At 44.9% G+C, this 27082-nt stretch overlaps 1 protein-coding gene across 1 annotated transcript; it reads right to left on the bottom strand.

Annotated features, from left to right (window-relative positions):
- Window positions 1-3767: 3767 nt before the first annotated feature.
- On the bottom strand, window positions 3768-27082 carry LOC148500802 (uncharacterized). Its single transcript, XM_088451348.1, has 7 exons — window positions 27027-27082; window positions 19506-19615; window positions 19037-19228; window positions 18834-18957; window positions 18620-18717; window positions 7130-7241; window positions 3768-6936 (listed from the first exon to the last, which is right to left on the bottom strand). The coding sequence occupies exons 2-7, from the start codon at window positions 19575-19577 to the stop codon at window positions 5465-5467; spliced, it is 2070 nt and encodes a 689-aa protein (XP_088307474.1). The 5' UTR covers window positions 19578-19615; window positions 27027-27082; the 3' UTR covers window positions 3768-5464.

Here is a 27082-nt window from a genome sequence, read left to right as displayed (position 1 = left end):
CCCTAACCCTCCCTTAGGGGTGCCTACCCTAACCCCCCTTCTAAGTGCCTAAACCTAACCCCCCCCTTCCCCGCAGCCTAAACCTAAGTCTCCCGGGGGGGTGTCTAACCCTAACCCCCCTTCCCCTAGCCTAACCCTGTCCCCCCCAGGAGCCCCTAACCTAACCCTCCCCCCCTCGGCTGTCCACGCCTGCCGCCCGACTACCTTCAATCGGTATGCCGGGCTCCCGGCATAGGTAAAATGACAGACGTCAGGATTTCGACGCTTAAAATTAGTCCCTGCCGGGATTAGACAATCGGAAAGCCGGCAGTCAGCATTTTGACCATCGGCTTCCTGACTGCATCCCCCTTTTTAACTACTCCTTTCCTGAAGTTAATATATATATATGAGCTATTTAATCCAACGTTATCAGGAATTGTGTATTCAGTTCCTAGATATTTAGAATATCTTCAGTTTTACATAGCACCTATGTTACTGTAGGTTGAATGAATAAACTGTCAATAGCTGATTAGTCTTTTGATACATAGAGCTTCATTGTTTAAATCTCTTAAACTATCCTAACAAATCAGCTTATTAGTTACAGTAGCAGCAGCTCCTCATCTGTTAGTTACTGTGTACACCCGTGGCCAAAAGTTTCAGGAATGACACAAGTATTGGTTTTCACAAAGTTTGCTGCTTCAGTGTTTTAGACCTGTTTGTCAGATGTTACTATGGTATACTGAAGTAATATTACAAGCATTTCATGAGTGTCAAAGGCTTTTATTGGCAATTACATTAAGTTTATGCAAAGAGTCAATATTTGCAGTGTTGATCCTTCTTTTTGAAGACCTCTGCAATTCGCCCTGGCATGTTGTCAATCAAATTCTGGGACACATACTGACTGATGGCCGCCCATTCTTGCCTAATCAATTGTTGGAGTTTGTCAGAATTTGTTGGATTTTGTTTGTCCACCGGCCTCTTGAGGTTTGACCACAAGTTCTCAATGGGATTAAGGTCTGGGGAGTTTCCTGGCCATGGACCCAAAATTTCAATGTTTTGTTCCCCAAGCTACTTAGTTATCACCTTTGCCTTAAGGCAAGGTGCTCCATCATGCTGGAAAAGGCATTGTTCCTCACCAAACTGTTCTTGGATGGTTGGGAGAAGTTGCTCTTGGAGGATGTTTTGGTACCATTCTTTATTCATGGCTGTGTTCTTAGGCAAAATTGAGCCCACTCCCTTGGCTGAGAAGCAACCCCACACATGAATGGTCTCAGGATGCTTTACTCTAGTTGCATGGCACATCAAGCTGAATTGAATCGGCCCCTTAGTAATTTATACTTGAATACGGGTGTTTCCCCTGATCCTAATGCCATGGGCCCATTATTAGCAGAATTACACCTTCCTTCCCTGACTCTCACTCAACAATCCCCACTAGACGCAGACATCATGCCCCAAGAAATAACATCTACAATTTCTATACAATGCCCCTTCTACTTTTCGATTTGTTAGTGGTTTTATGAGTGATGAGGTTCTAAAGTCTAAGGGCCTCAGGGCCAGATTAAGGGTTGTGGGGGCCCTGGGGCAACTAAGTTGTAGGCCCCACCACCACACGGAGCCTACCCTTACCCACCCACCCTCGATTACTTAATTTCTGGCTCAATGTTGTGAATGCGCAGAGCGGTTCCTAAGGCCCAAAATCAGTGATCAGCGTCACAAACATGATGTTTCACAGGACACTGATGAGAGGTCTCGGGTGCTCCATGAGGCAGCACTGACTGTGCTTTTGCATTCAGAACACAGAGCCACCAACAAAGGCGCCACACAGAGACCTCAATAGCGTGAAAAACAAAATGTAAGCATTACTGATGACATATATATTTATACATGTCTGTTAAACATGCACACACAGCTAATATATATATATGTAGCAAATGTATATATTACATATACACACTAACTCATAAAACACACTAACATATATACACATTAACACACACAAACATATATACACACACTGAAACATACTGTATATACAACATACTTATATACACAATAAAACAGTACACAAACACACTTACATTTTTATGCAATAGTTACAGGTTGCTAATGGGGACGGGACCCTTACATCATTAGACCCATAATGCTGCTATCCGCAGGTTATATGGGGACGGGGCATGCCATATTGGCTCCTCCCCCACTTTGGCTGGTGTAATGGGGGAAATTGGTCATCAGGGGGGGTTTCTATGTACCCCTGCATGCTCCAGAGGTGGGGGGGCCTTCTGTAAGTGGGAGCCCCGGGGCAACTGCCCGTCACCCCCCCCCCCCTTAATCTTTATGCAGAGGAAGTGCTCATTTCGCTGATGTTTCCCAGGTTCACGTTTCTGTTCCACATTGATTGGATTGAATGTTCCCTCGATGTGGAGGTGAGAGCTGATTTGGCTCCCCTATACTGTTATTTTTCCCACTGCAACTAGTGAGTTTATACGACAATCGGTTAACATCTTGGTACAACTTAGAAACACTATCCAGAGGCCCTTCTGAAGCCTTTGGGACAAGAGCGGTTAATGATGACATTGTTCCCCCATTTCCATACATGTCTACCTTATTGTACACTATGTATACCTTGGGATGTAGTTATGAGACTGGCACCCACGATGCCGCCGGTCTCAATACCGACAGCTGAATCCCGACAAGGGACTTAAGATAGGTGTCAAAATACCGACGCCTATCTTAATCCCAATGCCGGAACGCCGAAGGATGTCAGCCCGAACGAGGTAAGTTCGGGGTGCCCTTAACATTAGCAGCATGGGGGGGGGGGTTAGGGTTAGTTTTTTTTGGGGGGAGGTTAGGGTTAGGCACCCACAGGGGGGAGGGTTAGGCACCACTGTGGGATGGGGGGGTTAGGCACTAAGGGGGGAGGGTTAAGTTTAGGCACAAAAGGCGGGAGGGTTAGGTTTCTGGGTGGGTTAGTGTTTGGCTACAAAAAGGTTGGGTTAGAGGGGGAAGGGTAAGTAGACTTACCCGACTCCTCTTGGGATACCAACCATCGGGATGCCGCTGTCGGTATTCTGACAGGAGGCATCCCGACAGCCGACCAGACATACCTATTCCGTATACCTTGTATATGTTTTATTTTTATACTGCATTTGATATTATTGATATAATAAAAGGTGGTTGGACCACCTACTGTTTGCCTGTATATTTATTGTTCTATTATTTATTTATCTTTGTTTGTTATTGATGCTGCCATTTTTATACTGACACAGTATCATCATCCAATCCTCAGACCACAGCTGGGGAATGTGCAGAGATGTCGGTACATTTGTCCATGTATAGGGTGGAACTGTCCTATCAATTCTGGATGATGCCATAGACCACAAAGAGCTATTACTGACATAAGACATGTGAGAGGCTTCAGTTAATTACATGTGGCAGCGTCTTCCATTGAATACATTTCTTGATTACTGAACATTACCAACAAAATATAGTAGACTATATGGGAACCTTGGTATCAATATGTTTACATCTCTAAGCTAATGTATGTCCTTTAGTTGATATGGATGCAGCTAGACAACAGCACAGAGTAATGATGTGAGGCTCCTGCCATACTGGTGCAGTAACATTGTGCTGTGACGTGCACCTGTATATGGATAAGAGATCATACATCCAATGATTAGTGATATGAAGCATCCTGGCACTTTCCATCATGTGTAGTCTGTACGTATTACAGTCATCCATAGGGAATAGCTGTGCTGGCTTTCCTGCTGTGGTATAATATGGTCCTTTCATAAGAGATGTAATCAGTCTGTAGTTTATTATTCAGAGAGTAAATCGTAGTCCTGTAACATCCAGTTATTCAATCATCCCTTTTATTATTGTTTTTTCAAATGGTTGTAAAACATTTATTTTTATGGTAAGTATTACAAGCTGCAGGATATGGATACTGGCACAGTATTCAGTCCATGACATAAATACAATACAGATGACACAGTATCTAAGAGATATGTACACACAACATACAGAACTATTTTATAAACATTAATAACTGAACAGCCCATTTTATCCTGCAGATGTTTATCTGAGAGCAAATCCCCAACACCGCAGCAGTTATTGTCATAGAACATCAGTCCCTACCGATAACCACAGACCATTGTCTGTGGACAATTATACACTATTCCAGCTTTACTAACAATGTACAGACACAAACACACACCACCATCACATACAGCTGTGTTATGTAACATGGATGTCAGACAGCTCAATACAGCGACTTGTTCTCTAACTTCCTCCTAAACTCTCTGACCTCCTCATTGTAAGTTATTACCAAAGCTTGAATTGTCCTCTGGGTGTTGCTCAGTGTTACTGGCCTGGTCCTTACAGATTCCCTCACTGACAAATAATCTCCATCTCCTGACCCTGCACATTACTGGTGGTATCACCACTGTGGGAGGTGAGACAGTGCAGGACATACTGAGGACAATCTGTACTGATCCTACTTATCCTGTGATGTTCCTGTATTATTCTTCCATTACTACGTACCCTGCTCACATCTGTACTCAGTATTCTGCTGGGGATATTGGGAGTCCGGTGCACCTAATGGACATTACTGGTAGTTGCTTATAACGGGTCCAGCAGCTTCTTGTGTCCCAACACAAATTATATTATCTAATAATGTATACATTAAATAAGTAATCACGATTTTAATGTCCTTAACTTTTGGAATAGTCTAAATAGTAGGTTACAGAGGATCAAATTAGAAGGAACAAGACATCTGACTGCTATAAGAGACAAGAAATTCATTTACCAGGAAACCCAACCAGAGAATACGGAAATAAGTGCGATAAAATCAGAGGTTACAGATCTCATTACATGACCCATCTCACACCGACACTTACAGCCAAGTGATCACATGATGTAATAGTTCCCCACTCCCCATATTACATCCCCAGCAAATTACCAACATGACATATTAGTTAGGATCCTATATTACGGTGAGTGGGCAAAATCTAATAGAAAAAGGAAACAGTCAATTACATGAGAATATGCTGCAGTCTTATGTTGGTGACATTCATCTTAGCTAGGTGTGGGTTTTATCTAAATTGTGATATTAGTATATAGTGTGTACATGCAAATTTATTAACAGTTTATTTATTAACCTTCATATATAGCGCAACATATTCTGTTGCGCTTTACAATTGGAAACATTAATAGAACAAAACTGGGTAATAATAGACAGACAGAAGTAGGAAGACCCTGCTCACAGGCTTACACTCTATGCAGATGTAATTTACCCCTCATTAAGCAGGGACAGCAATCTAGGCTAAGACTGTATTTAAGCGTGTAGTCAAAATGTTCCATCAAATTATATTACTGCAAATACCGCTGCTTTTTCAATGTTTCTAGACGCTCATATACATTGTTTTTCTCCTTGTCATATTTCTGATGACTAAAAGGAGCTGATTTATGTTTAGAACATTTCCCAGACTTAAAATGGCCTCTCACCTGTGTGACTTCTCTGATGTTTATTAAGATTCCTTTTGTCTGTAAAACATTTCCCACATTCAGAACAAGAAAATGGCCTCTCACCTGTGTGAGTTCTCTGATGTTTATTAAGATTTCCTCTCTGTCTAAAAGATTTCCCACATTCAGGACAAGGAAATGGCTTCTCACCTGTGTGAGTTCTCTTATGTTTATTAAGAATTGTTTTCTGTGCAAAACATTTTCCACACTCTAAACAAGAAAATGGCCTCTCACCTGTGTGAGTTCTCTGATGTGCATCAAGTGTTTCCTGATGTGCAAAACATATCCCACACTCAGAACATGAAAATGGCCTCTCACCTGTGTGAATTATCTTATGCTTATTAAGATTACCTTTCTGTGTAAAACACATCCCACACTCAGAACAAGAAAATGGCCTCTCACCTGTGTGAGTTCTGCGATGGTTATCAAGTGTTCCCTGGCGTGCAAAACATTTCCCACATTCAGAACAAGGAAATGGTTTCTCACCTGTGTGAATTCTCATGTGTGTATCAAGAACTCCTTCATGTGTAAAATATTTCCCACATTCAGGACAAGGAAATGGCCTCTCACCTGTGTGAGTTCTCTTATGTTTATTAAGAATTGTTTTCTGTGTAAAACATTTTCCACACTCTAAACAAGAAAATGGCCTCTCACCCGTGTGAGTTCTATGGTGTTCATCAAGTGATCCCTGCTGTGCAAAACATTTACCACATTCAGAACAAGGAAATGGCCTCTCACCTGTGTGAATTCTCTTATGTTTATTAAGATTACTTTTATGTGCAAAACATTTCCCACATTCAGAACAACAAAATGGTTTCTCACCTGAGTGAGTTCTCTTATGTTTATCAAGAACTCCTTTCTGTGTAAAACATTTCCCACACTCATGACAGGAAAATGGCCGCTCACTTATATGAGCTCTCTTATGGGCAGCAAGTATTGAACTGCATGTAAAACATTTCCCACATTCAGAGCATGAAAATGGCATATTTCCTGTGTGAATTTTCTGATGCTTAATAAGATTTGATTTAACCGTGAAGCATTTCCCACAATCAGAGCACGGAAATAGTTTTTCTACAATAAGCTGCGATGGGCATGGAAAACATTTCCCACACTCAGAGCATGAAAATAGCTTCTCCCCCGTGTGACTTCTCTGATGTCTGACGGAATAATGTCTAAAGCGCTTACCACATTCAGGACAGGGAAAGAGGTTATCGCCTGTATGAGCTTTATCCTGTGTGACATTATTACAGTTATCTGGAGAATATTCCCCATGATTAGAGGAGTCAGATGATCTATGTGCACTATGATGTGCTGGATATACATTTAGGGTAAGTGGATTTTCTCCTGGAGATTGTCCTGTAATGTCATCTTCTATTATAGAATCTGGATATAAAATGAGATGTTCCTCTGAGGTATTCCTACTTTTCTGCCCGCCTGCTGGAAAGAAAGAAAATGTATGGAAATAGACATTATTCTTCTTATATTGGGGGCAGATTATAATGCCCTAAACTGTCCATACAGTAAGCGAGTCTGTGATGTCCAGCTGTTACATATGCAAAGTACAAAACACTTTTTTACCACTATAAATATGAATATGAGAATGTGACTCTGTTCTGTGTGTATTACTCACCTGTGCTGATAGCTGTAGGGATTTCCTCCTCCTTACACTGCTGATCACCCATCACATACGTCTCTTCTTCCTGTTTTATATCTTCTAGTTTAATAACAATTAGGTCTTTCCCCTAAAATTGTAAATATCACAATGTAATGATTCCTGAGTTACAGAACAGAGACCAAACAGAATATCAGTGTATAATAATATAAGACCCACACAGCTGCTGTACAGATGATACATTGCAGAGTCTCTCTGGTATCTGGGGGTTATGGGGTAAGTAACAAGCCTTGTGTCAGGAACTGTATGGGAAGTTCCTCGGGAGAAGACAAAAGCCAGGGGGTTAGGGTGGCTAGGCAACGACCACGTGAGTAACAGTACTAGGTCTCCCTATTGCGGCCAAACACAGGTTTGGCTAGACACGTGGAGTCTAACTCACTTGGTGGTCTTCACCAGTGACACGCCAGTTTTGGGATATGGGTTTCGCTGCACCAAGTGAGCAGGTCGCCGCCCTCTGGACAGGTACCTGGGAGTGGCAGGAAGACCAGAACTATATTAGAATGAATTAGCACTGGGAACCCTAGGAATGTAATAACACTAGAGGCCAGCGTAAGAACTACATAGCTAGGACACAAGGGACCAGCTAGTGAGCAGAAAACTTAGCACAGGAGATGAGCGTATGAACTGAATACTTGAACACAGGAATGCACTGAGAATTGTAAAGGATCCAGTCGCTGACTTGCACTGAGAAACGTATGGAAATGTAACACAGGAATGCACTGAGAATTGTTAATGATCCAGCTGAGAGCCAACTAGTAATCAGCATGAAAGCTGACACCAGTAACACAGGGAGGCAGCTGGGGAACTGAACAGCACAATAATAACAACACAAGAGCTGTTATGTAAAGAACTGGAGTTCAGTGAGAAAACTGGGCACACTGGGAGTCAGCCTGGGAGCTGATGCAAATAACACTGGAGAACAGTGAGAAGGCTGAAGCAACACACTGAGTAATAATACGGAGAAACACTGGTGAGTATCTCAGTCACTGGAACAGTGAAGTTGAACAGCAGTTACCTGTTCCTGGAGTCAGAATTAAATACCCTTAGGTAGCTGGTCATTGGATCAGAGGATCAGCTGAGTGACTGCAGCACTACCATTGGGAAAGACTAGTCAGGTGATATGGACCAACATGTCTGCGCCCATGCCTGGCAACCCGGGAACAAGGACGCACGCACGGAAGCCCTAGCAGACCCCAGGTAGAATACTCAGTCAACACTCACCTCCACTCCCAGCGACTGAACACCTAAGCCCAAGGATGCCGGGTCGGAGGAGAGTAGTGGCCGATCCCAGTCCGTATCCTGACACCTCCCCCTTTCAGGGTGGACTCCGGACACCAAGGAAGTGCACTAGAAAAACTTCAAAAACTCAAAACTTGAGACACCAAAAAAACTATTTTCAGTCTTGGTATGAAGAACTTGTAGATTTTCAAAAACTTCCAAGAACTCGAAAAAAAAAATGTCATACTTGGTATGAGCTATCTGCCTCGCCCACATTTATTTGTGTCATCCACCCGGGTACACAGCTCTCTACCATTTTCCACAGTTCACCACCCTCCTCCTCCTCTAGCTTCACCGTAGGGTTGCTTGGAGGATCGGGCCCAACAAACTTCCTGGAAAGGGCATCAGCATTGAGGTGCCGTTTCCCCGGACGATGCTGCACCTCAAACTTAAATGGCTGCAAAGATAAAAAAACCAGCGGGTTACACGAGCATTCACTTCTTTGGTCGTGTGCATCCACTGTAAAGGGGCATGATCTGTAACCAACAAAAACTCCCGCCCCAACAAATAATATTTTAACGAGTCTACTGCCCACTTAACTAAAAGCACTCTTGCTCCACAGTTAAGTACTTGCGCTCCCTGGGCAGCAATTTCCGGCTAAGGTAGAGGATGGGTTTCTCTTCCCCTTCTACCACTTGGGAAAGGACTGCCCCCAATCCCATACCTGAGGCATCTGTCTGCAATATAAACTGCTTTTTAAAATTAGGAGCCTGCAGAACAGGTTCTGCACACAAGGTGCGTCTAAAATCCTGCCATGCAGCTTCTGCTGATCTAGACCATACTATCTTGTCTGGGGACTATTTTTTAAGACACTCAGTTAATGATGCCACCCTAGTGTCAAAATCACGAATGAATCTGCGGTAGTAACCCACTATACCAAGGAATGTTCTGAGCTGGGATTTGCATTTGGGTTTAGGCCATGTGAGGACCGCCTCCACCTTACTGGGCTGAGGTTTTACCTGCCCTCTGCCTACAATATATCCCAAATATTTTTCCACCACCATTCCAATGACACACTTCTCAGGATTAGCAGTAAACCCATGTGCCCATAAAGTTTGCAACACTGCTTCTACTCTTGGACGGTGTAACTCCCCAGTCAGGGCTGAAGATGACTAAGTCATCTAGATATGCAGCTGCATATTCCTTGTGAGGTCACAGCAACCTGTTCATACCGCTCTGGAAGGTTGCCGGAGCCCCATGCAAATCAAACGGCAGCATTTTATACTGAAACAAACCTTCTGGGATAGAAAAGGCTGTTTTGGCTTTAGCAGTCTTAGTTAAAGGAATCTGCCAATATCCTTTTGTCAAATCTAGGGTGGTGAGATACTGGCTGTTTGCTAAATTCTCCACCAGCTCATCCACCCGGGGGCACAGGGTAGGAATCAAACTGTGACACTTTATTTAATTTGCAAAAATCATTGCAGAATCTTAAAGCAACTGAAGCCTTAGGCACAAAAACTATGGGATTGTTCCATTCACTATTTGATTCCTCTATGCGGCAGCATCTCCACTACTTCCCGTTTAACCGCTGCCCGCTTTGCCTCGGGTATACGGTATGGCCTCTGTTTTATTACCACCCTGGGAGGAGTAACTATATCATGCTGGATAATATGGGTTTTTTCCAGAATGGCGGAGAACACATCTTGGTGCCGTGCTACTAAACTCACTGCCTCCTGTTTCTGGCGGGGATTAAGGGTAACTTCAATGGGCACCTGACATTTCTTGGCGATCAAAAAGGGATGACCAGAGCTCTCTTTTCAGGGTTTTAACAGGTTTACATGGTAGATTTGCACCTCCTTCCTTCTACCCTCCTGTCGAACCTTATAATTAACAGGTCCAACTGCCTCTATAACTTCATAAGGGCCTCACCACTGGGTATACATTTTGCTTTCAGTGGTGGGTACCAGAAGCAGTACCTTGTATCCCGGTTTAAATGACTGATTAACCGCGGTCACGTCATATCGACGTTTTTGCCACTGTTGTGCCCTATCCATGTGTTTGTTCACGAGTGGCGCAGTTTGCCTTAAACGATCATACAATTGGGTTGCAAACTGAAAGATGTTAGGCTTTTGGCATGACTGTTGTTCCCACCCTTCATTCAATAGATCTAAAATCCATCTAGATTGCCTCCCATAGAGGAGTTCAAATGGACTAAATCCTGTAGAGGATTGGGGCACCTCTCGCACTGCAAACATTAAATAGGGTAGGAGTAAGTCCCAATCTCGCTTTTCCTCAGACACCTTTTTATAATTTAAGGGTCTGGTTAAAGCGTTCAACGAGCCCAACTGTTTGCTGGTGGTAAACTGAGGTAGTAATCCGATCTACCTTTAACAGTCGGAACATATCTTTCATTAGTTTAGAGACAAAAAGAGGTAGCTTGGTCCGATAAGACCCCCTTTGGTACTCCCAAGCAGGTATATAGCATCAATAATTTCCGGGCAATAGTGCTAGATTTCATGCTGCGTAGCGGGATGGACTCCGGGTACCTTGTAACATAATCTACCACCAGGATATGGATATAATAACAAAGTAAAATTGCGCACTGGACTGTAGTTAATGGGCTGGGGGAGCTGCACTTACAAAGAAGGGTGTCTAACCTCCTGTGGGTAATCAATGATTTAGGGATGGTAAGTGCGCTCAAATGACCCCCTTCTATAGTGAATGAATGTCGATTCAGTATCAATGTTGTATTGAGGTAGTTTATTGGCAACATAAAATTAAAATAAAAATCAATAGTGTCACAGTGCAGAGGACCTGTGAAACCCAGTTCGTAGGCTGAAAAGGAATGATTGTGCAGAGTTGTGAATGTCACAATGAGCACATAGTGATGAATAATAGTCTTATAGATATATTGGGAGTGTGTGACCGGGGTAGGAGGGAGCAACGTAGCTCAGTCAATAGGTGAGTAATGATGCTGACTGCGGCGTCCCGCTAGTCAGTATGACAGTGTCTGCTGAAAATGAGTAAAGATGGCGGTGCCCGGGATGCAGTGTTCTGAGGGGTGACCGATCGAGTGCCGGAGATGCTAGGTAAAGGGGTCTCCTGGCTGAACAGTCCGGTGGTGGCGCGGAACTGCGACGCCGGTGCACGATGGCGGGCTGCGTGTGCCTGGGGAGGAGGTGTAGCGGTGTAGGTTCGTGACACCAGGGCGTTCATCACTAACCAGCCGAAGACAGCTCATGTGACCCGGAAGCACCAGCCACAGACGAGAGGACTCCAATCAAGCTGAGGCCGGCAAGGGGACACCGAGGCGGCGTCGAGACGACAGGGAGGTAAGTCTCCTTAAAGGAGGAGTGTGGTCCCTGGAGTCACAAAACTACACCCGATCGGTTACCCCTCAGAACACTGCATCCCGGGCACCGCCATCTTCTACCCATTTTCAGCAGGCACTGTCATACTGATTAGCGGGACGCCGCAGTCAGCATCATTACTCACCTATTGACTGAGCTACTTTGCTCCCTCCTACCCTATAGAAAAGGGGAAAACAAAAACATAAAATGGGGGAATAAGGGAGACAGGTCTTCCACAGGCATTAGTAAACAAATAATACAAAAATAACAAAATGTATTCATCAATCGTCTGAATTTACCATCAAAGTTTCACTGAAATTAAAAAGTGGGGAGGGGGTCTGAGGCATAGCATATGCAGGCGGGGCACCCTTACCCTCTGTAACATATATATGCCATGGAAGCCACTTCATAATAGGAGAAGGGGCTGTAGAGTAAGGAACCTCCTTAGTCTCCATTTCAAAATGGAATTGAGGCTTAGAAATAACTTTCACAAATGGGGGAAGGCAAGGGGATTTCCAATGTTGGGCTATGGTGGTCCTAGCCGATACTAGATTGTGACCAATGACATAGCAGGCAGATTTATGGTCAGTGTAAGGATACCAATGTAGGGGGGCTATGGAGGGGTCTGGGGTCAAAGTAAGACCTAATACATAATATATAAGGGTAAACACTTCCGTCCAAACAGGGCTTAAAACAGGGCATTCCCAATAAACATGGAAAATAGAGCCATGAGAATGGCAGAGACGCCAATAAAATTTTGAAGGCCATATCTTATGGAGTTTAGAGGGCGTTAAGTACAATCTATTTAAAAGCTTAACATGCATTTCAGCACAATTGGTGCATTTAGAGAGGGAGAAGGAAGAAATGTGAATTGATTCCCACTGTTTAAGGGTAAAAGTACGTTGGTGATCATTCTCCCATTTAAGCTGAACTAGGGACTTATCCATCAGATCTGGGAGGGGAGACAATAAACAATACCAATAAGATATGGCACCATGAGAAGAAGGTCTAGTCAATCTGCCTAGAACTTGATCCGGAGGTGATTGAAACACATTAGAATCAGTATACATAATATCAACCCGTTATATTAATGTATGGGGGACTGCATAGGGAATAGCTCAAAATGGGTACATCAGTTTTTGCAACAACATTGTTTTAAATGCCGCTAGGTGGCCCAACCAGGAAATCTTGTGACACATCCAAGCTGTGCCTAAGAATGTCAACTGGGTTAAGAAACAGTATGATAAGCCTCTGTATAAAGCTGTAATTAATGAGGGAAAGGACCTCACCAAACGTAGAATAAAAGGAATTAACAAAGCCATCAGGGCCAGGAGCATCTCCCTTTGGCAGCTGCTGAATGACCAGCTGAATTTCCTCCAGAGACCAAGGGGTGTGCAAAGACACCAAACAATCCGCATCAAGGGAGGGGAGAGGAAGGCTATCTAGAAATGAAGAAATGGTACTAGTTGAGGGCTGGGGAGTGGAAGGGTCCTCATGTAGATTATACAATTTAGCGTAGTATTCTGAAAATAGGTTAGCGATATCAAGGGGATTAACACATTTTTTATGTGAGGGAGTAATAAGACATTTAATCTTATTACGTGCCTGCTTACCACAAAGTTTACGCATTAGCAAACAAGAAGCTTTATTTCCAGCAGTATAAACTTATGATGGAGGTGGGCAAGGGCTGAACGCATACGAAGCATGAAAAGTTTCTGCAGCTGGTGTCTTATCTCTTGATTCTGAGACCCCAAAGACCTAAGGGTTGACTCTAAATCACTGCATTTTTCGAGAGCGAGCCTTCAGCTGAGCTCCCTTCTGGATAGAAGTACCACGGAGTACTGCTTTCAAAGCACACCAGTAAGTGAAAATAGAAGTTTCCTCAGGAGAATTAGTCTGCATATATGATATAAAGGAGTTAGTAAGGGCCTTCAGAGTATCAGGATCAGTTAATTGGTATTCAGGAAAGCACCAGGGGTGTGCAGAGGGGAAATGTTGATCCATATCCCAGGTCCATAAAATAGGAGCATGGTCAGACCATGTAATGGGAAGAATGTTAATCTTCTTAGTATACTGAAGCACTCTCTTATGTAATAGAATAAGATCTATTCTAGAGTAACTATTATGGACTGAGGAGAAAATTATATAGTCTTTCATCAGGAAAATAGGTGCGCCAGGTGTCATACAAGTCGAACTCTGATAGCAACTTCTTAAAAGCTAAAGAGGGGCCTAGATCCCTGGAGGAGAGATAACTATGGGGAGAGGATCTATCCATTTTAGGATCAAGGACTAAATTAAAACAAAAAGTGTCTTCAATAATAGCTATAAGAATGAAAAATCTACCACTTTTATCCTCAAATTTCCAGTGTAAAGTAAAGGGGTATTCTTATGGAATAAAATGGCAACACCATCACATTTGGATGGGCCGTTAGCAGTATAACAAAGGTGATATCTATGATCTTTAAAAATAGGAGGCGCAGAAGAAGAAAATGTGTCTCCTGCAGGGCCACAATATCGGCTTTATGTTGGTGAAAAGTGGAATGGGCTACCCTCCTCTTATGTGGGGTGTTAAGCCCGTTAACATTAAGGGAAAAGTTTTAACCATTATATAATATGAGATAATGAGAGAAAAGGGATGCCCTAGATGTACCCGCCAAACAAAATAAAAAGGAAAAAAATAAATAAATATGGGTAAGGGGAAAAATAACAAAAAAAGAAGGAAAAACCCCAAAGGCCCAGTATATCGGGCCACAGTAGTTAGCGTAGGAAAAAGATACATAGCTAACACATGGGGGTGGGCTGAAAAATTCCCCACCCATGAGACCATTTATAAGATAGAACACAGAAATTAGCACAATGTAATAGGTAAATATACTGCAATATCTTGAACTCTCAATATAACTTAAAGAGATTAAATATCACAGTAAGCAAAAACATCGAGAACTATTTCAGAAAATATTTGCATTGCAAAATACGGTATTGAGAAAAACATAGAGAAAGAGAACAGGACAACCACAGTTGAAATATTAAGGTAAAACAGATATATCAGACATTGAAAGTTCAGCAGTAAGCAATGAATAATACTTGCGTCCGAGGATGGCAGAACACGACACCCAAGGTAGAAACATGGAGATGCTGGAACTAAGGAGCAGGAGAGAATGGTGTCCAACCATCAGCAAACAGAATCAGTGAAATAGGATAGCCGATAGAAACTCAGTCCAAACCAACGCCATCGTAGCCAGCACATACTTGGAAAAATATGAAAAACCGAAGTGGAGAAACTAGGCACATTTTCATCCCACCTGGGACCAGTCAAGCTGAAGAGGGAGTCCCAGAGATGCTGTGGCAATTGAGACCTGTAATGTTCCATTCAGTCAGGAGTTTCGTACCGGCCTCCAGGAATGAGATGATGTAAGTGGATCCATCCTTCCATATTAAAAGCTTAACCTGGAACCCCCAACGAAACTGTATATCATGGTCCCGGAGAGACTTCGTAATATGTTGGAAGGATCTGCGCTTGTTTATAGTAAGAATTGAGAAGTCTGGGAAGAGCTGTAGGCCATTCAAGACATCCGTTTCCTCCGCCAAGCGTGCAGCCCTGAGAATATCCTCCTTAATATGGAAAAAATGGAGAAGTAGAAGGGTGTCTCGGGGAGAGCTTCTAGAGGCAGAGTGGGGTTTAGGAAGACGGTGAATCCGGTCAATCAGCAAATCCCGATCCTAAGCAGAATGCAATTATTTTTTGAAAAGGGTCAGAGCATAATCCTGAAGATCGTCATTAGATACAGATTCTGGGACACCTCTGATCTTAACATTATTCCTTCTGGACCTGGCCTCCAGATCAGCAAGCTTGTCTTTGACAGTGGTAAATGTTCAGCCAAAACTGAATTATGGAAAAGTAGAAGATCGTTGTGGGAGGAGACCAGCTCCTACATTTTGTTCTCTAAATGATTTGTACGATCACCAATATCTGCCACTTCACCAGTGAGTTGTCTGACGGAGGTCTGGAAATCAGAGGTGTGGTCTGACCTAAATGCCTGGAGCATCTGGTGCAACGTACGAACCGTAAACGGATCATCAAAGAGATCAGGACAGAACTAGGCGAGGCGGCAAAGGAGGATGTCGACGCCATAGGGAGACTTTCCAATAGATATCGGATCAGGCATTTTCTGAGAGGTGAATCTAATAGGAGTTGCGGGGTGGAAAGTTTACCTTGTTTAACAGGCACGACAATCCTCTGGGGAGAAATTTGCAAGTAGGAAGAAAAGGGACTGTGGTATGGATGCACTGCATTCTAGACCAGAGGTGTAAGAGCAGCAGGGGTCTCAGTCTCTAGACTTTTTAAAGCATGAAAAAGTCTACAGAGTAGGCGAAAACGCGTCGCTGTCCCTGTCTATGATCAATGTGTGCAGCTGGTGGATTTACATAACATTATCCTGAGTGGATTTTTAGATGAAGAAAACCCAATTTACCACTAGCACTCCAACTGCCGTTGTGGTAATCTCTGCTGCAGCTGATGCTGAATTGAACAGGAGCCTGCACATACTGTCACAAGCTGCCGCACTGTGTATGCTGTGCAAAGCAAACGCCGCAAGCGTTCGTTGAAAATCCGCCTACCTCCTGTCCATCATCCTGGGATCGATCTGGATTGGCTCCTGCGTCCATATCCTGCTGCTGTGAACGCTGCTCCGATGCCGGTGATAGCGCTTTCACGTGTTTCCGGTTGTGGTCAGTCTCCTGTTTGTTTCAGTTCTCCTGTTTGCCTTATTTCTTGTCTGCCGTTTGTACCATCCAGGCGGCATAGTCCGCATAACATCTTCTGTTTGCCGCCTGTGTCATCTAGGTGGCACGGCGTGCATTCCTGCTCCCAGCCACTTGTGTCATCCCGGTGGCACAGGGTGCACTCACAGTCCTGAGTGCACGATCCAGCGTCCAATGGCTTGTGTCAACTAGGCGGCACTGGTCGCACCGAAGTGCGCAGTCCAGTGCACCAACGCCTGTGTCAACCCGGCGACATAGGCCGCACTTCAGTGTCCAAAGTGCGCACTCCAGCTCACCAACACCTGTGTCAATCCGGCGACATAGGCCGCACTTCAGTGTCCAAAGTGAGCAGTCCAGTGCACCAACGCCAATGTAAACCAGCCAAGACATACCAGCCCGCAAGGCTGCTACACAGCCCAAAGGCTGCATCTTGCTCACAGCCCACAGGTTGATACTAGCCAAGATATACCAGCCCGCAAGGCTGCTACACAGCCCAAAGGCTGCATCTTACTCACGGCCCACAGGCTGCTACTAGTCAAGAAATACCAGCCCGCAAGGCTGCTACACAGCCCAAAGGCTGCATCTTGCTCACGGCCCACAGGCTGCTACTAGCCAAGATATACAAGCCCGCAAGGCTGCATCCTGCCCATGGCCCACAGGCCGCTACCAGCCAAGACATACCAGTCCTCAAGGCTGCATCTTGCTCACGGCCCACAGGTCGCTACCAGCCAAGATATACCAGCCCTCAAGGCTGCATCCTGCCCATGGCCCACAGGCCGATACCAGCCAAGACATACCAGTCCTCAAGGCTGCTGCACAGCCCAAAGTCTGCATCTTGTTCATGGCTCACAGGCCACTACCAGCCAAGACATTCCAGCCCTCAAGGCTGATACATGGCCCAAAGGTCACATCTACTTACGGCTCATTAACCGCAGCTTGCCAAGAGTCCAACCCTCAAGGTTGCTGCACGGCTCAAAAGCTGCACCGTGGTTACGAACTACAGGTCACTATCTGCCAAGAGCATCACCTTTCAAGACTGTATACAGCCTAAATCATCCTGACTAATCATCTGATTCCTAACACCAATTATATATTCTCCAGTGATAATCTACATCGGTCCCTACCGATATACTCCAGTAATATTCTGCACCAATAATCTTCAGTGACTATAAACATCGGTCACTACTGATATCTTCCAGTGATACTCAGCATCAGTCACTACCGATATTCTCCAGTGATACTCAGCGTCAGTCACTGCCAATATTCTCCAGTCATATTCAGCTTTGGTCACTACCAATATTCTCTAGTATACTCAGCATCAGTCATCTGAGTTCCTTCCCTTTCCTATTTCCCGGGTATCTAACCAGGGGGCCGCGACCTGCTCGTTGGGCGATGCGAAGACCCTATCCCAAATGGAGGGGTCAATGGTGAAAACCACCAGCGAGTTAGACCCCACACCTCTGGTCAGGTCTCGTCAAAACCCGAAATTAGCTGATTAGGAAGACCTACATTCTTCCTCCTTGCCTGCTGCTATCTCCTCACACCATTATCCCGACTCCTAGTCCTCCAACTGAAGATCTCAAGGGCCAGGTCGTGACATGTATGACCTGTGCCATGAAACGGTTTTCTACATCCTCACCTTTGAAGCAGATTCTGTTTCGATTAATGACTGTTTCAACCTACATATGAAAATGATAATCATTATCACTGTCTGGTATGATTGGTAAATCGTACACCTGACTATAATCCTACAAAATCCCTGACTGTGTGCAAGTGTACCTAAAAGAATTGATGCTGTTTTGAAGGCAAAGGGTGGTCGCACCAAGTATTGATTTGATATAGATTTCTCTTCTGATCATGCATTTTGTTAATTGATAAACATAAACTATTAACACTTCTATTTTTGAAAGCATTCTTACTTTACAGCATTTTTTCCACACCTGCCTAAAACTTTTGCACAGTATTGTATCTCAGCTTCATCATTAAATGATGCATTTATTCAGCGTACACAAAATGTTCACATTTGTTATATATTAAATACGTAGTTTTATAGTGTTCACTATTCTTAGAAAAGAATTAACACTTTTTGGCATCAAGCGATACATTCAATTCCACCTACCTGATCCTCCTGTGGGACACTGTGATTCTCCTCTGTATCATCCTGGGAATAAAGAGGACCGGGACATCTCCCTGGGGTATTCCTGTTTCTAGCTCCATCTGTAGGAGACACACAGTGACTGATTACACTGTATATATGTGACTATCAGATGATGTGTATATAGGTGGCCCCATAGCTGCTCTCTCCATTACAGTAAGTGACAGTCTCCTCTTACCCAGTGATGTGAGGGACCGGTGATTCTCCATCATCACGTCCTTGTACAGACCCCTGTGTCCTTCTATATACTCCCACTCTTCCATGGAGAAATACACAGTGACATCCTCACACCTTATAGGAACCTGACACACACAATGATACAGTCATCACCCAGACACATCCCTTGGTGTTACTGTATAATGTCCCATTCCCAGCAGTTACCTCTCCAGTCAGCAGCTGAATGATCTTGTTGGTGAGTTCCAAGATCTTCTGGTCATTGTGTCTCTCATGTATCATTGAGTGAGGTGGAGGCACCTTGATGGATCTCTGGGTCCTGCTCAGTCCTCCTGACAAATGGAGATGGCTACTGGATGTTTCTTGCTCACTGGATGTCTTCTTCACTGCTATATTATCCTTATTATTGAGAAAAACAGCAACAAATATCACTATATACATTACCAAATAGGCTCACCTCCCCAGTCAGGTCCCAATGTTAAAAACAGAGATAAGAGTGGGGTCACTATGACACCACCAGACTCCATCACCTCCCCAGTCAGGTCCCTGTGTTTGTAATAGAGATAAGAGTAATGCTACTATGATACTCCCAGACTCCATCACCTCCCCAGTCAGGTCCCTGTGTCTGTAATAGAGATAAGAGTGATGTCACTATGACATTCCCAGACTCCCTCACCTCCCCAGTCAGCAGGTAGATGATCTCCAGGGTCAGGTTTAATATCCTCTCAGTCACGTGATGCTTGTCCATCCTCAGTGAGACAGATGAGTTATACAGGACAGTATACCCTATACATAGGACAGAAATTGACAATCAAGGCAGATTTCTCACTGGTCTACACCAATTTTATTTAACTTTATAACCATTTAGACAGTCAGTAATCTACGATGCACACACAGCCATACTGGCCACAGATGAACAGACTTCCTACCCACTCCAGACACAGACAGACTTCAGATCCCCTCTCAGACAGATAAATGTCCCATCTGTATGAGATCAGGAGTGTCGGGCACTGTGAATAAGGTTTATCGCCCAGCTGATTATTGTGGTAACGCGATGTGTTCTGGATTACTTATAAACTTTACCCGTCACAAAGAGAAATTAAATAATTCACACAAATAAAGATTCTAAAATAAATGACAATGCTTTTACTTAAAGACAGCATAATTATACATGTATTTTGCCAGTGCAGACTCACAACACAAACATAGGTTATATCAGCAGCAGTAGGGATTACTTGTAAAATAAATTTGTAATGCCCAGTGCAGAATAGCAGCCAGCCATATTTCATACATATGTACGGCAACGGCAACCCCCCACCCTTGTTGTGTGCTCTTTCTCCTCTGTTCTCTGACTGCTCCCCCCTCCCTCTTTCTCTCATGAGCTTTATACTATAATTCTGGCTATACCTCCAGTTAATCCAATGGGGAATATTAATTTAATTAATATTCGTACGTGCTAGGCCTTAATTGGTTATGGGTATCTTAACCATAATATTGACACTATTCTGTGTTATCTTTCTGTTCCCATGAAGAATTCTAACATAATTGCTCAACTAGCCTTCACCTGACTATTGCAGACAAATGCTATCTTAATTTAACTCTTTGTTTATAAGATTCCTGAGACTTGCTGTCTGCCATTCTGCACATGTTAAAACCAATACACTTTAAAGCATGGCTTGACAAATTTTTCTAAAATCTAGGAGCCAGGATGAAAGTGTAGGAGCCAGACCACCGTCCCCCCAAAAATATTACAGGAGTGAGTGAGGAGCACAGCTCTGTGTGTTATGCACACTATACTAGTCCACAAAATGGTCACAGTTGAACAGATATAGTAACATGGAGGCCCCCTCACTGCTCTGCAAAGCTCCCCTGCTCCACCCCCCAGTAATAATGGACCACATTTCATATAAAACAATGGTGCCAGAAAGTACAACAGAACTCCCCTCCCCTCGTGGTCACATCACTATCCCTCTGAAGCTGCTCCACAATCCCTGGCCACGCATAGACCCTACTACCGGACAGCTCTATGCAGCCGGAGATAGGAGACCGTAGACAGCCAGAACGTACAGGAGGATCAGCGTAGACTGGGACAGACAGCAGGGATCAGAGCAGGCCAGGATGGAGAGGAGTCGTCAGTGCAGGCCGGGACGGACAGGCACAGCAGTCACTGCAGGCGACACTCAGCACATGCATTCCTGTGCATGAAATGAACGCCGCAATACTATAGGCACGAATCTCCGCGGGGGCTGATGAGGATCTGCTTTCTCCCTCACTGCAAAATCTGGTAGCCAGGCAGCAAATCTGGTAGTCATGGTGACCTGGCCCCTGGGATTTGTCAAGCCCTGCTTTAAACCCATAATTCTTATTACTAAACATTGTACATAGCAGTTTAACCTATACATATCTCCGCAGTTAATCACACCTGCATAGAAATAAAACACTAATCTCTATATACTTTTTAATACCTCATTTAACATACCTTTAGCTAAAATATTAAACAAAATGGCTGTTGCATCAAACACACACACTTGCTTACTTTAGAGAGAAAGGGAAGGCCTTATCCTCTCTAGGCCTGAGGCCATTCGACAAATGCGGCCTTCTGCAACTCACACAACTATATAAATATTCTCAATTATTTCTATATACTCTAAATTGCAGTGCAGGAAAATAAAGTTACATAAGCATGCATATATTTGTGAATTGCTGAAGGAATATGAATGTCCCCATATTCCTGTTTGATCAATTGTAATATGTATGTGCTATTGCCATGTGGATTGCCCTCACTGTTGTTATGAACGTTCCTTTGATTTGTATTGTGTCTGGTTACATCCTGCTCGATCGCATTCGGTCTGGTTGACTGAGGCCAAATGGCACGTGGCAACCAGTATGTGGTAAGGCCTGTGGTAGGTCCCTGATGAGTGATTAACCCAAGAAAAGGAGGATTTTAAAAGAGCCCAGTCGCAGTGTAGCATGGCATTCAGTCATTGGCTGTAACCTGGTTAGTGAGTGTAACCTCACTTTCTCTCACACCCCTCGGCCCGGGGGTAGCCATGGTGGTAGTGTTGGGGTCCCTCTATCCCCTGGTTACAACTACCAAGTTATACCCCCTGAACCATCCCTTACATTGTCTACATTTTAGGTTCATGCTATACGCCTCTTCCAACCAGTACACCTGCAAGTAGTTATCATTTACCGTCCCTCTAGCCCTCCCTCCAAATTCCTTGACAACTTTGCTTCCTAACTCCCTCACGTTCTCTCCTCATACCTTCCCTCCATTATCCTAGGTGACTTCAATATTTCAATTGATATCCCCACTGAATCCTCAGCTTCCAAACTCCTTACACTCACATCTTCTTTTGGGTTCTCCCAATGGACCTCCACAGCCTCCCATGTGAGTGGGCATTCGCTCACCGTTGTGATATTTCTGATTACTCCAATTCCCCATTCCCCCTCTCTGACCATCACCGTCTCTCTTTTAACTTATCCCCTCCTCTACCTCCTAAGGCCATTATCACTAGGTGTAACATTGAGGCTATCAACACTGATTTTCTTTCTTCCCTACATGACTCGCTTCTCTCCCTTTTGCTCTCTCTCTCCTGCCCTGAACAAGTTGCTTCCCTATACAATGCCTCCCTTACTTCTGCTCTTGACTCTGTTGCTCCGGCAATCACTACTCACCCTCGCAGAACCACACTTCAACCCTGGTATTCCAAATGCACCAGATATCTGCAAAAAGTGTTCAAGAACCGCCGAGCGACAGTGGAGAAGATCACGATCTAAGGCAGATTTTTTTTCCATTTCAAATCTATGCTCTCATCCTACAGTACTGCCCTTTCCCTCTCTAAACAGTCATATTTCAAGCACCTCATCTCCTCTCAGTCCTGAAATCCCCAGCGTCTCTTCACCTTTCTGAACTCCCTCCTCTGCCCACCCCCTCCTCGCCTTCCCTCCTCACTCTCTGCCCTTGACTTTGCTACCTAATTCACATCTAAAATTTACTCCATACGTCAGGACATCATATCCCACCAGTCCTCCAGCACTACACCTCCTCCTTTCCCGGATCATCCCTACCCTTCCATTTTACCTACACTGACATCCTTCTCCCCTGTATCTGGTGAGGAAGTCATGGCCCTTATCCAGTCCTCCCCCTTGACCCTATCCCTTCACATCTCCTCCGCTACCTCTCTCCTTGTGCCTGTTCCCATCTTGCCCACCTCCTCAATCTCTCCCTCTCAACTGGCACTGTCCCTTCTGCATTCAAACATGCCCTTGTCTCCCCCATCATTAAAAAACCTACCTTTGACCCTAACACTCTCGCCAACTACCGACCCATCTCTCTCCTCCCTTTTGCATCCAACTCCTTGAGCATATTGTTTACAACCGCCTTACCACCTTTCTTTCCTCCCACTCCCTCCTTGACCCTATTCAGTCTGGCTTCCGTTCTCTCTACTCCACTAAAACTGCCCTCACGAAAGTCAGCAACGACCTCCAAAGGCCACTACTCTTTGCTCATTTTTGACCTCTCTACTGCTTTTGACACTGTGGACCACCCTCTCCTGCTGCAAATTCCTTCATTCCCTTGGTCTACGTGACACTGTCCTCTCCTGGCTGTCCTACCTCTCTGACCGATCCTCCTCTGTCTCCTTTCATGGCTTATCTTCCTTCCCACATCCTCTTACAGTAGGAGTTCCCCAAGGTTCTGTTCTTGCACCTCTCCTATTCTCTCTCTATACGTCCTCTCTAGGTGAACTCATCAGCTCTTTTGACCTCCATTATCAACTCTATGCTGATGATACTCAGATCTACCTTTCCTCCCCTGACCTCTCTCCTCACTCGTATCTCCAACTGTCTCTCTGCTATATCTTCCTGGATGTCCCAGCGATTTCTTAAACTTAATATATCTAAGACTGAGCTGATCATCTTCCCATCCTCCCACATAACCTCACATCCCACTATTTCTTTATCAATTGATGGCACAACTATCTTCTCTAGCCCCAAAGTGCGCTGTCTTGGAGTTATCCTGGACTCCTCCTTCAAACCACATATACAGAACCTCTCACAGTCCTGTTGTTTCCATCTCAAAACTATTTCCAGAATCAGACCCTTTCTCACCCAGGATGCTACTAAGGGGCCGATTCAGAGCTGCTCGCAAGCGGCTCGATTTTACCCCACTGCGCATGCGCGAGACCCGTCCAGCGACTGCAGCTGAGTCGCTACAGGTCTCACTGATAGACGGGGCTGCTGTCGATGGTGTTTGACAGCTCTCCCCGTTTTGTAGGCGGGGGGGAGGGTGGCTGCACAAACGCAGGCGTTCCCTTAGGAACGCCTGGCGTTTGTGGGCGGCCCTACTGACATCACTAGTGATGTCAGTAGTGGACTTCCTGCTCTATTAGAGCAGAAAGTCCACTCGGGCTTGCGGGAGCCGAGACCCTACCACAGGGTCTTGTCGCAAGCCCGATGGTCGCGATAATCGCTGGAGAAAAAAACAAAACACGCCCTGATTCAGAGCGAGCGGCTCTGAATCAGGCCCTAAGACCCTAATACACTCACTGGTCATCTCCAGATTGGACTACTATAACCTTCTCCTATCTGGCCTCCCCAACTCCCATCTCTCTCCTCTCCAGTCTGTCCTCAATGCTGCCGCTCCACTCATCTTTTTCTCCAAACACTATACATCTGCCTCCTTCTACAACAAGCCGTCCACTGGCTCCCCTTCCCCTTCAGAACCCAATTCCAGGTTTTCACACTTGCTTACAAAGGTATCACACACTCCTCTCCCATTTACATCTCTGACCTCACCTCCCTTCACTCTCCTGTCTGCCCTCTTCGTTCAACAAATGCACGCCGCCTCTGATGCCAACTGATTACTTCCTCCACTCCCACCTCCAAGATTTTGCCCGTGCTGCTCCCCACCTTTGGAACTCTCTCCCTCTCACCTTCAGATGCTCCACCTCTCTACAATCCTTCAAACGGGCTCTCAAGACCCACTACTTCATCAATGCCTTCCAGCTCTCATCTTAACTTGCTGCTACATGCTCCCTCCTCCCTGTCTTCCCCATCTGTATCATGCCTGTCTGTCTGCCCCTCCCCTTTAAAATGTAAGATCTTGCGAGCAGGACCCTCTACCCTTTTGTGCTTCTCCTTACTTATTTTCATCTACTTCTTACTCCCCACTAGGGCACCTAACACTGGGTTGCTTATGCTCTGTTGCCTATTTGGGTGTTATGGTCACCAATGTATCAATGTATATTATCTATGTCCTTGTCCTGCATTGTATTGTACTGTAAGTCACTTTTTTGGTTATGTACTTTGTAAGGGGCTGTGGAACACTTGTGGCGCCATATAAATAAATGATGATAATAATAAGTGCCAACCCAGAGTCACTGGACTGGGCGCAGGGTGGCGAGGTTCGACCACAATGAAGTCGCTGAGCGGCAAGGTTTGGTCAAAAATGGACCAAAAAGCCTCAACTGACTTTTCTACTGCTTGCATCAACCAATAGGACGGAGACATATAGTTTAGTTCTCTCCATGTGGGTAGAGGAGTGAAGAGGGTGGCTCAGCCGCCCAGGACTGGACATCACAGTGACTGGGTGAGGGTGCTGGCAAGATGCAGGAGCTGTTTGTACTGCAGTGTGGAGAGTCCCTGGTATTGTCACAGTATTACCATTATTGTGCGATTAATCTTTTATATATAATAATAGAGAGTGTCTTTCACCCACTAATTGCCTAGTTACTTATACCCTTTTTACACCAAAATACTGTCTCTGACACGAGATTTGGAACACGGTTCTAACCTGGGACAGACCACATTCACATTGTGGCTCTGACCGGGATTATTCCCGGGCCGGGCCATTTACACTGCACACGGGTGCAGTGTTAGGTTTACTGCCTGTGCTTGGAGATTACATTTTCTCCAAGCGCTTGTGAGCCAGCTGTCCCTATGCTGTAAACAAGACCCAGGTCACTAGCTTACACTGCACCGTAACCCGGGTCCAACCCTGATTGCTACCCGGATTGGATTGCCGGGTCTATAGACCCGGGTTATTTTTCGGGGACCCTTTTACAATGAGCAGCGACCCGGGTTGTTTGCCCTGTGTAAAAGGGGTATTAGTTTAATCATTTTGAATGACAGGGATGGCTCACACATCTGACCTATGGGCAAACCAGTTAGCTGGTAGGGCGAAAAGATGTAAATGAGCTCCCGCTAAAGTGCGGGCCTCGCCCCCTGAGCGGCAGTTCTGCAGCAGTGATACTGGTAGCAGGGTGCCGTTCCAGGCACCCTGCTAGCCAGATGTAGGTGCACTAATTGTGCCTCCTCCCAGGGTCCTGCACCCTGGGCAACTGCACCTCTCACACACCCCAAGTTACAGCCTTGTCAGGTATTCTCACACTGTCTCCCACCCACTCTGTACAAAGCCATACAGACCTCCCACCCACTCCACACACAACAAGACAGACCTCCCACTCACTCTGCAATCTCACTTGCTCCTTCACTGCAAATTCAGCCCCCATGTCTTTGTGGCAGGTTGGGTAAGTTATGCCGACACTCACTATCTCCGCAGTGAGTATGCCTGCTAAATGTTACCCGTACAGTTACTATACCCCAAGTATCATTACACCTGACGGCGCCATTGTCATGTCAGGATAGTCACTGTGTATGGCTTTCTTATCCCAATTCTTTTGGGGCTCATACTCTCTCACTCCGCTGTCCTTACCGATCCCTTCCTCTGATCAATCGTTACACTGTACAGCCCTAGGTGACCCCTGTCCTCTATCTGTACTGGGCACCCGCCCCCTGCAACGTGAAGAGGTCACAGCACCAATACAAGACCCATACAGAGGTGACCATCTTCCTATATGTTACATGTCATAGATGTATTCCCAGAGAGAGGAGAGAGGACAGACTATTCCCCCATACACCACTGACCACCCTGCAATAATAACAGCTGGCTCCCTGCAGTAAGAGGGGGATGTACTGGCATAATGTACAGGTTACACAGCACCAGTACATGTGTGACATCCCTGCTGCTCTCATACCACTTACATGAGCCATTAGTCATACATTGCACTATGGATGTGGGGGAATAACAAGGCACAGACAGATAATAAGGGCTAATTATACATGTAATTACCTTCTGCCAGTCACATTAATGCCTCGTATGTTTTTTTTCTCCAGTCGGCTTCCTCCCACTTACCTCTGTCACGGGAAATGTTATTCCTGATTTCCGGTTTATGCGTTCCACATAACTTC

This window comes from Taudactylus pleione, unplaced genomic scaffold, assembly GCF_031769625.1.
Source record: "Taudactylus pleione unplaced genomic scaffold, aTauple2 ptg000547l, whole genome shotgun sequence".
Lineage (NCBI taxonomy): Eukaryota > Metazoa > Chordata > Amphibia > Anura > Myobatrachidae > Taudactylus > Taudactylus pleione.
Note: the sequence above shows the minus strand (reverse complement) of the source record. Positions and strands in the feature narration are given on the sequence as shown.

What these genes read in the sequence shown, in the direction of transcription:
- LOC148500802 (XM_088451348.1), bottom strand. Translation starts at nt 19,577, where the DNA reads ATGGACAAGCATCACGTGACTGAGAGGATATTAAACCTGACCCTGGAG. An exon ending in TCTACCTGCTGACTGGGGAG is followed by an intron (nt 19,229 to 19,505) that starts GTGAGGGAGTCT and finishes CTCAATAATAAG; the next exon opens with GATAATATAGCAGTGAAGAA. An exon ending in CCGGTCCCTCACATCACTGG is followed by an intron (nt 18,718 to 18,833) that starts GTAAGAGGAGAC and finishes TGTCTCCTACAG; the next exon opens with ATGGAGCTAGAAACAGGAAT.